Source organism: Antrostomus carolinensis, unplaced genomic scaffold (genome assembly GCF_000700745.2).
Source record: "Antrostomus carolinensis isolate BGI_N321 unplaced genomic scaffold, ASM70074v2 scaffold3418, whole genome shotgun sequence".
Lineage (NCBI taxonomy): Eukaryota > Metazoa > Chordata > Aves > Caprimulgiformes > Caprimulgidae > Antrostomus > Antrostomus carolinensis.
The window spans coordinates 25,516-36,650 of record NW_010330723.1 but is presented as its reverse complement, the minus strand read 5'-3'; the positions used below and the strand labels follow the sequence as shown (position 1 = coordinate 36,650).

General features: G+C 38.9%; 1 protein-coding gene across 1 annotated transcript; it reads left to right on the top strand.

Moving 5' to 3' along the window:
• The first annotated feature begins 1,474 nt into the window (after positions 1-1,474).
• Positions 1,475-4,971, top strand: NRIP1 (nuclear receptor interacting protein 1). Its single transcript, XM_010172987.2, has one exon. The coding sequence runs from the start codon at positions 1,475-1,477 to the stop codon at positions 4,952-4,954; it is 3,480 nt and encodes a 1,159-aa protein (XP_010171289.1). The 3' UTR covers positions 4,955-4,971.
• Positions 4,972-11,135: the final 6,164 nt, after the last annotated feature.

Genomic DNA, 11,135 nt, shown 5'->3' with positions numbered 1-11,135 from the left:
ATGTGGTGTAATGATCTCAATATTGAACTGTGGTGACTGTCTGAACTGTTGATGCTATCATTGACCAGTTATAACTAAACCAGAAGAGATGCATCTAGCATAAGCACCATTGTTGTGCTTTTTAAAGCAGCTTTTTATAACAGACTGCCTCATCCAGGGAAGTTTTGAGTAGAGATATTCTACGCTCTTGGAAAATAACAAGACTGCATGGAAGACTTGTTGTGGTTTTTTGGTTTTGTTGTTTTTTGTTTTGTTTTTTTTTCACTATTATGTGTTGAATACATGGAAAGAATGTAAAGGTAGAAATCCTCCAGCAAAGGGAGGACTTTTATATCAGGATTTATATCCTACCAGGGACATAAGCACCCTTTTCACTGCTCCTATCACATGACACTTCTAATGACTTGTGGCAGTTGGGAGTTGTAAGAGCAACAGATTTCCTCCCTGTTGTGCTGTCATACTAGACTTTGCATTACTAGATGGTCCTGAGCAGCAGTAGCAGCTTGGTTTCTGCTTTTAGTGGTATCATCTACCTGCCAAACAAAAATGTACTTGGATATGATGCTGCCTATTCTGCTATTTGAAAACAGATTGAACATGAACCTAAACTTCTTTAGGCATGCCCTTTTCCATTAATTCTCTTTTAGAGTGATAGTCTGCATATCCGGTGTATTTATGTACTAAGAAGAAAGGCTGATGAAACTGTGAAGTAAATTCAAATGTAACTTTTCTGAAAACTATATTTAAGAGTGTTTTAAGACTTTACGTTCATGGCTGCTATTCCTTATTTTGAGCTGTAGGATAGAGAAATTTGATAAACACTTGTAGTAGCTATGCTTGTGATAGCTAAGCTTCCTTTTTGTGTAAAATTTTGTTTCAGTTGTTTTCACAAAATTATTTAAATTAGTTACCATGTACTTTGTCTATTACTTGACTTTTAATTTCTTCTGGAATGTGGTTATTGCTTATATATCCTGAATCTCTGTCTTAAGACAATGTGCTTAAAAAGAAAAAAAAGTCTTATGCAATTTGATTTATCCTAAATATTTTCTCTCTTGACCACTTGTTCTTTGTTTTTGTTTTTTGTTTTGTTTTTTTCACTTAGGAATTTTATGTGCTTGGTGGAGATGGAAAAAGATGAAAAACAAGCTGGCTTTGTGGAGAAAGAAGGCAGCAAATACTTAGTGGAACTTTATTACTGTGGAACTGTGTTTTGAGCGCTCCTCCTAGACGTCTTTCACAAATATTCTAGATATCAGCAGATTGATATGATTGGAAACCTGGCTCATCAATCAATATACACTGGAAGAAGCCTGCTTGGAATATGACATTTTATATTGTTTCTGAAAGTCTGTGAGAAAACACTATAGACATCTACATATTATTTTTTAACTCTGCATCTCAATTTAGCTTACAGCAAAAGTAGTCTTCGAAGTGAATAGAACCAGAGCTCCTTTGGAAACTTTTATTGAACATGACTCATGGAGAAGAGCTTGGCTCTGAGATGCACCAGGATTCTGTTGTTCTAACTTACCTAGAGGGATTACTAATGCATCAAGCAGCAGGAGGCTCAGGTACTGCAGTTGACAAAAAGTCTACTGGGCGTAGTGGAGAGGATCAAAACTTTAAGATTTCTGGAAATATATTTCCCAGCTGTCAAAGTAATGGTCCAGTTCTTAATACAAATACATATCAGGGATCTGGCATGCTGCACCTCAAAAAAGCAAGACTGTTGCAGTCTTCTGAAGACTGGAATGCAGCAAAGAGAAGGCGGTTGTCCGATTCCATTGTGGATTTAGATGGAAAAAAGGAAGCTTTGTTAGCTGGCATGGTTGAAAATGTGCCTAAAGGCAAACAGGATAGCACGTTACTTGCCTCTTTGCTTCAGTCATTCAGCTCTAGGCTGCAGAGTGTTGCTCTGTCACAGCAGATTAGGCAGAGCCTTAAGGAGCAAGGGTATTCCCTTAGCCATGATTCTTTACAAGTGGAGAAAGATTTAAGGTGCTATGGTGTTGCATCCAGTCACCTGAAGACTCTACTGAAGAAGAGCAAAGCAAAAGATCAGAAGCTGGACAGCAGCCTGCCTGATATAACAAAGAACCTGCCCAAAGAGAGGTTTATAGAATCTCCTCGTGCCGTGCAGACTGGAACTAAAGTGATAAATGAACCACTGTCATGTGCTGCAAGATTACAAGCTGTTGCAAGCATGGTAGAGAAACGATCTAGTCCTGCTGCTTCACCGAAGCCCAGCGTAGCATGCAGTCAGCTAGCTTTACTCCTTTCAAGTGAAGCTCACTTGCAGCAGTACTCCAGGGAACATGCTTTAAAAGCACAAAATGCAAATCAAATAGCAAGTGAGAGACTTGCAGCTATGGCCAGATTACAAGAAAGCACTCAGAAAGATACTGGCCAATTTGGTTTAGCAAAAGGAATGACAAGCCATGTCAATGGTCAAACAGGATCATCAACCAAAATGGTATCCAGCAAAAACAATACGGCACCATTTCAGAGTTCAGTGGGAGTCATGCATTCGCCTCCCAAAAATGTGGGTTACAAAAGTACTTTGGAAAGGAGTAACCTGAAAACCTCTCCCAGCAACAGTTTGCTCTTGCATCTTCTGAAAAGCCAGAATACCACCAAACATGTAAAAGGGTATGAACAGAGTGAGAGAGTCAGCCTTTTTGAAGATGGCAGCACACCAACCACTATTGATGAGTATTCAGACAACAATCCTAGTTTCACAGAAGACGACAGCAGTGATGATGAAAGCTCCCATTCTAACTGTCTTCCTATAGACCTATCCTTTAAACAGAGGACAGATAAAACAGAGCCAGGTCCACCACTGGATAACCTGACTCAGTCCTTGCTTCATAACTGGGATCCAAAAGTTTCCTGCCCAGAGAACAAGGAAGACAAAGACACTCCGAAAGCTTCTAAGCTGAATCCTCATCAGAAAGTAACACTACTTCAGCTGTTACTTGGGCATAAGAGTGAAGAAAAGGTAGACAAGAGTAATGACCCTCAGGGACCACACAGTGCAGCTGATGTGGCAAAATTCACTGTACAGACTGGTAAAAGGACTCCTGTCACTGACAGTCCCAGTGCAAATCGAATGACTCCATTAAGCACTCCACCTTTGCTGGGTTCTGCAAAAGCAGACTCTCCTATAAATCTCTCATACCAATCGTTGGCCTTCAAGCGTAGCTCGCCACCATATGCCTGCAGCATCCAGCCGGACAGGCTGGTCAATCCCGCATCTAAACATTTGATGGACCTTTCTAAAAGCAAAGAAATTCAAGGATCCAAGCTGAGTAGGAACGATAGTCCCCAAAACTCTTCAGCTTTCAGTGCCAGCAAGCTGTTGCAGAACCTTGCTCAGTGTGGCATGCAGACTTCCATGTCAGGTGAAGAACAAAGAGCTAGCAAGCAGCTGCTAACAGGGAACACGGATAAACCTGTAGGCTTGATTGATAGATTGAACAGCCCTCTGCTTACAAATAAATTGAGTACACATGAAGAAAATAACAAAATATTCAGTTGTCAGCCTGCATCCACTGAACAAGGACTTCCAGGTTCAGAAATAGAAAATCTCCTTGAAAGGCGCACTGTCCTTCAGCTGCTTCTGGGAACTCCTAATAAAGGTAAAAGTGAAAAGAAAGAGAGGATGCTCTTAAGAGATGAAAGTTCTCAAGAGCAGACAGATAAAGCCTTGAATGAGCAAATATTGACGGTGAAAATAAAAACTGAACCACCTGAAGAATCAGATGTTCCTTATAATTCGAATGTACAAGTAAGAGAGTGCAAGGATAACAAATTCCAAGGATTTGTTCATTCATTGCAGAGAAACACAGCTGCTTCTCCAGCATATGAGGAGTTGAAATCTGAGCCTCTTTCTCCTCAAGATTACTCTTTTTCCAAAAATGGCCTGCTAAGTTGGTTGCTGAGGCAGAATCAGGATGGTTACCCTGCAGATGAGCTGGACAGAAGTCACCGAAACAATGAGCTGACTCCGCTTGAATCAAAGAGTCTTTGCACAGTACCAAAGAAGAGGAAGCTTCCCTCTGAGCCTTTGGAAAGTCCATTTAAAAAGGTGAAAAGTCATGTGTCTGATGCTGCAAACAATCACACTTCTCCTCCAGAGGCACTGTATGGGCCTTTGCTTAACCAGCAAGAACTGAAATTCGGCAGAAGCGATGCTGAATTTAAATATGCTGTAAGTCATGGTTCAAATAACGAAAGTGAAAATAGAAGTTGGTCTAGAGATAGTAAAGGCTTTAATGTGTTGAAACAGCTGCTTCTCTCAGAAAACTGTGAGAGAGATCTGTCACAACATAGGAATAACGTACTAACGGAGGGCAAGAAAAAAGGAAACAAAACCAGTGCAACAAATAATAAACCTGAATTCAGCATTTCTTCAGTAAGTGCGTTAATGGCAAGCCCTGTGCAACAGAACAGTTGTGTAGATCATAGAACATTTCAGTATCCTGTAGCGGTAAAAAGTCCTGCCAGTTCCCCCTTCCCTGAACATTTGGGGAGTACAGTATCTAGACTTGAGCCTGACCAGTTTAGCATGTGTCCTCTGCCCAGTGAAAAAGGGCCCATCAGATGGGTGATCACAGGTATGGACAAGAACGATTATGAAAAAGACTCTCCAAGACTGACCAAAACAAATCCAATATTGTACTACATGTTACAGAAAGGTGGCAACTCTGTTAGTAGCCAAGAAGCACATGACAAAGAAATCTGGAATGAACTTTCATGTACTGACAGTTCAACTCATGTTACAATCAAAGAGGAGTTGACAACTGATGCAGAGCTTAAAACTCCTTTTAGTAACTTAAGAAGCCCTTACAACAGCCATATGGGGAGTAAGACCTCTCATCAACATGGTGTGAATGGAGAAGTGCATGGACTTCTAGAAAAAGTGCTAACAATCAAAAAAGAGCCAGAATAAACTACAGCATCCTCAATGAGTTTACGATCAGTGATTTTGAATCTTTGTTTAAAAAAGAAAAAAAAAAAAAAAAAATGAAAAATGAGTATGGACTTGACTACTGTATAAATTGAGCATGATTTTAGAAAAAGCATGGTCTAATTGAAACATGTTTTCATTTGATAAACTTTTTATTTTTCTGGTGATGTTATTTAAAATACATGTAGATAAAATTTGCTTTACAGTAGTCACAAGGAAACTAGAAAGGTTGTAGTTTGTACAAGACATTTCTGTATGCATCAGATTAAGTTATGAGTACTCTTTGATTAGAGTCTTATTTGGATCTGCAAGTTTTTGGTATAACATAAAGCGTAAGCGTACAGCCTAGGTGGTGGAAATGCTGCGTTTCTTCCCTTCCTGTAAAATAACCCTTATTTTTTGGAAGCCTGAGCATAGAGACAGTTTACTCTTTTTTTTTTTTTTTTGAATGTTTAGTATGTTTTGTGAAATTTTAAGAATAACTTCTAAGAAATGGAGCAGTCCGTCCAAGGTATTAGCTTGTCATATTGAAAAACCTGTGTCAGTGTTAATAATTGAAATGCACTGAAATGTATTTTTTAGTGCTTCCAAAATTTTTATTGTTATTTTTAAATCTTGTTTGTGGTCCTGCCAGAATAGTGGTGTAAAATCTATTCTTCCATGCCCTGCTCTTGACAAATGCCTTCCTCAGAATCCACAGCCATAGTTACGAGTTCTAGTTACAATTAAGGGGGTTTTTCCTAAGTTTTTATACAAAGAGCAGATTTTCACAGGCCATGCAATTACTGCATGAGTCTTTGTCAGTGCATTCCTGTCACTTCCCTGCTAAAGGGAAAGGCAAAATGCCTCTTGGAGTAGTGTGATTAGAAAGTTTAGTGAGGAAAATGGTGGCAAGTTAGTGTAGCGGATGAGTGGAACTGTCTGTTTAGCACCATCGTGCTTCCTCTGCAAGAAGAATACCAACTGCGCTAAAGCAGCACATCAGACTTCCACTCAAAGATAGAATGGGATTTTAATGAAAAATGTGGTGGCCTCTTCCTACAACCAGGGAAAAGAATCCATATTCTGCCAATATTTATTACTCTCTGAACAGCTGATGCATGATTTAATGCACTACCCTTTCACTGCAGAAAACCTGGTTTTAGAATAATTTTTCAGGTTGCACTGAGGATAAAATTGTGGCTTTGTCATGTTCTGTAATGAACAGTGGGACAAGTTAGAGAAGTCCTCCTCTGCCCTTTTCCTCAATTCCCACCTGTGCTGTGATTTGTAACATCTGGCAATATCAGCCTGAGATGGGAGTAACTGAAAATTGTGGTCGAAGCTGAGACACCTTAACAGAATTGCTGGCTGGGGAAGAGCCATGTGGCTCTGCTTTTGTCTTAGCACTGTCAGTGTTAACTCCATTTGCAGCCCTAATTTCTCATGGAGAAGGAGGAGGAAGACAAAACCCAGTTCCTCTAAATTATCTGCATTATTGGCAACCGTAAGTTTTGCTCAACTTTTTCCTCCCCTGGAAAAAAAATGTTCTCTGTAGCTTTGAATTTCAGTGATAATCCCCTGTGCTATCAGCAAACAGATAAGTAGTTGGCTTGCACGGGTAATGAAAGCTACAGTGTTTTAATTTTGACTGTTTTCACCATTGAGAGCCAATGACATGACAAAACTGCTGTTTCTGTCCATCTCTTGTTTGCATAGCAGAGATGAATGATGGGGCATTTTGCTCTTTTCCTTTCTGGTTTTCCCAGCCTGTTGGCTTGCCGAGCCTGAGCAAGCTGTTGTCCCCCTCTCATCCTCCACTCCCTGCCTGGGATCAGTTTCCCTTCTTTCCAGTACAGTCTCTCCTGAATGGGAGTTCTCCTGTCTGCCAGCTGGAAAATGCACCACTATTCTGTTTTACCCCACTGGGGGATACCTTCTTTTAGGGAACACAAATATTTGGCAGTATCCAACATAAAACATTCCCCCTGGTTTATATGAGAAATAGCAGAGCAATTTAAAGATATATTTTTATGTTATTTGGGTGAAGCGTAATATATTAATGGGCTGTACAAAGAAGATTTATATTTTAAAACCTTCACACAAATCTAATATCATTTTAAATGTCATTGTCTGAAGTATAATATAAAAATAAAATTTTGTTTGTCTTTAATATTGCATTTATAAGTGGCCCAATGACAATTCAGATGTCTCATAAAATAATCATTAACGAGATAAAGTATATTTTGGATTGACAGTGGAACTGAATTCTTTTTATATGAGTCAACCCAGCAGAAATATTAAAAAGAGGTGTTTGTTCCATCCATTAAATGTCTCTTAAAGTCTTAATTGATTATTTTTCTTGAAACAATGTATATATAGCTAGGAAATATATACAATATAGAATAATAGATGATCCCCAGAGTAAATACAGGGCTATAATTTACTTGAAGGGCTCCACAGAAAAATGCAGCTTGAAAGGATGTGAAATAATCTGGTTGGAAAAACTTCATCTAAACGAAGTGAAGATGAAAAGCAGGGAGGAGAGTCTAATCCTAACAAAAACTACTATTGGAGTCCAGGAGAGTGCTTACCTGTGTATTTATTCTGTGGTAGTCTATTGTTATAATATATACTTTTGAACATTTAGTTTTTAAAGTTTTATGAAACTTTTAAGTTAAAAATATTAACAGCTTGACCAGTTAATGATTTAGCTTTCTTTTTCGGTGATGTTATTTGAAAGGGTATTACCAGTCTCACAGACATCAGTAAACTATAATACACAAGAATTTAAGTTTAGAACATGCTGTTCATGGAAGAATCTTGCCTCTTGTAGACATTGCAATCTCAAGCAGCAGGTAACATAAAAATGAGGCTCTTGAGAAGAGGGTAGGGCATGCTAACTTAATGCTCTTCAGTCAGCTGCTAAGAAGGCAACAGTCTCTGATGTGAAATTCTGCAATATCACTGTTATCCCTCCCTAGGGAAGAGAGATCTTTAAAATCTGCCCCATCCACATTTACAGCCTTTAAACCTGAGGACCAAAGGTTCTTGAGTCATTTTTTATCTTGTAGCATGGGTGAGTAACAAGGAGTTACCATTGTTTTCCTTGGGGACTTTTCCATCAGAAGAGGGGTGCAGGAGCTGGGTTTGCTGCACCAGCAGAAGGACTGGTAGGGCTGGCCATCTTTTCCCAAGCAACACAAAGATCCTTTCCAACCAGTCCCTGTAGATGAATGATAAACCGAGGTCATCTGAGTAATGCTTGGTATTCTCAGCAACTCCTGTCTCCTTGGTTCAGTAGACATTCACTATTAGGATTTGCATTTTGGCTGTCCTCAATATGCTTCCTCAGTCTGTGGGACCGGAAGCGTCAAAGATAGCTCTGCAAACTCAGGAGACTGAAGTTTCAGCAAGGCTGTTAGACTATGAACTTGAGGGAAAATGGGGCCTTGTCAGATATTGGCATCAGTAGCTGTGTAGGCAAAGAGGTGCAGGGCTGATGATAGTGCTGTGTGATCTCACCATCAAAGAAGCAGGGAGGGAGAGAAGTAGATCACATCCTGGTTGTAGCTGGGTGAGACTGCTGGGAGAAAGCTGCCTCCACCCCATGGAGCAATGAAGTAGTAAGTTAGGGATGGTTCTGTGCCACACTTAAAGCTGTAATTGCAGCCCCCTGGGACTTACACCTGAATTCGCTTTAACCTGGCCTAACTGAGAGCAGTTGCACCATCAGCAGCAGTTGGGTTGCCGAGTCCCCAGTGCCTTGCTTGAGGGGACATCTGCAGCTCATGCCGCTTCACCCGCTGCAGTGGTGTTGCACTCCAGCTACCTAGACTTGGGGATTGACTTGTAATTGCCATGCAGATACACCTTTTCTTTCCAGAGGAAAGTGTACGGGACTGAGAGAACCAGATTTCTAGTGTCTCTGCCAAAGTTTGAGGAAATCATGGGGGGGTAAAGCATGGCCACAGAATCAAAGGTGTTCTGCTAGAGGGCTTCTCTACCAGTACAACATAACTAGCTGGCTCAGCTTGAGAAGTTTATAAACGTTACAAGATCAAAAGGGAATTCAGCCATAACTTTCACTTTTCTTAGCTATTTACTCTTAGTAATGTTTTTAAATTTTTAATTTACAAGTGTTTTTAAAAGAAAGAAATGAATGGTTTAAATTTTCCCTGTTAAATGTTGGTGAAAGTATTACAGCTCTCATTGACGTCAGTGACATGATATTACCAGTTTGTTCTCTGCCACATCTTACAGAGGAGTAAACTGGTAAGTATATATTATATATATTTATATATAATGTAAATATATTGACTTGTTACACCTATAATATGTTGAAATTGGTTTTTAAAAGGTGATGTAAATAGTGGTTTCCTTAATGAAAAATACATATTTTGTATTGTTCTAATGCAAAGGAAAAAAAAACCTTTTAATCTTTTTTGTTATGTATATTCCATGTATAAGTGTAAATATGATCACATAGGTTTAAAAACTTTTGCATGTATGTATACAGTTGCAAGTCTGGAAGAATGTATAGAGAAATACTTTTATTTAAAGTTGTGATTACCTGCTGCATGAAAAATGCATGGGGGACCCTGTGCATCTGTGCGTTGGCAAAAAAAAAAAGTCTTAACAAGTCAGGTCAGTTCAAAACACAACAGTATTCCACTTCTGGACATGACTTCTGCTGTGGTATTTTAGCTTTGTGAAAGAATGTGCTTCAAATCAAAAGGGTCTGGGGAAAAAAAAAATGCAAAACTACTTAAAACATTAAGTACTCATACACCTATAATCAGTCATGTACGTTCAGGACTCCATTTTGCATAATTGAAATATTGTACCAGGACTATTCCATCCCTGTAAAGCAAAGAAATATTGATTTTTCATTGCCATACGTAAAAATTTGGGATTTTACCACAACCAATTTTATTGTGATGTGTCTTCAGTAATTTATCTAACTGGTCTCATTTTTTATTAGAAATTAATTTCCTCATGTGTTTTCACAAAACTGTACATACTGCAGTGTGAAGTTTTTTTAAATCTTTCAGTGTTTACTTCCTGCAGAAGATTTGAATAAATGAGAAAAATGCATTGTCTTGATGGTTTTTAAATCTGCTTTATTTCATGTGTACTTTCCATTATTGGAGTGTTAGCAGGTTCTTTGCATCAGTTCAGTACAATTAATATAAATTTCTGCCACCAAAAATATCTCAAGGAAGTTAGGGACACCTTGCCTTCAGCAAGGCTACTGACTGGAAATGGAGAGTCATGGAGCTGGAAATGAAACAATCTAAATCAGATTAACAGCTTCACTTTACAAAGCACTGTATAATGTTTTGTTCAGATACCCTTCTGCTTATTGACTTGAAATTGGTGATCATAAACTGGAAACCTCTAAATGGGAATTTTCACGTGAAAATCATTTTTAAACAAATGTTGAAACATTTTTCAGGTCCCTGGTGCAGGACAGGAAATCTGCTAAAACCTGCTTTCATCCATATCAGAGTTCTATTCAGTTTAAGTTCTGAAGCAAACACGTAGAAAAGTGAACACCACTTGCCCATGCAGACTATATAAAGATGTAACAGCGCATTTGAGTCATATTTTGCAGCTTTTAAGTTAGCTTATGACATTATTGCAAGTGGTGGATTGCAACATTAGTGCGAGTGCTGTATCTCCAGAGAATTTTTGTTCCAAGACATGTAGGCACTCTGTAGCTGTACAGTTGCAAGGAAGCACTTGGGTCATGATTGTCTTGGGTAACAGTAACAACTATTTTCATGAATCATCCTAGCTTTTCTGATCTCTTAACAATATACATGCATGCGTGAGGTTCTTTGGAAGCATTCTGACAAGCATAAGTTATAAACCATAAAGTTAATTTAAAAACAGTAAGTCTAACTCCATAGATCTCAGCTGGGGCTTTGTGAAATATATAGCTGAGCATTTTGATTGTTTGGTATCCTAAATGGAATAAGATCAGGATACTGGCTTTCCTTGGATATGTCATCTTAAATGACATACATAATGCCACCAGTGATACACAGGCATGCTTCAGAGGGAAAAGACCCTTGACCCAGCATCTGCATAGACTCTTCTTTCTGTAAGTAGACTTGCTCCTGGTTTGAGGGGTGAATGGCTAAGCCAAAATACAGCCTCATAAAAAAGCAATATACCT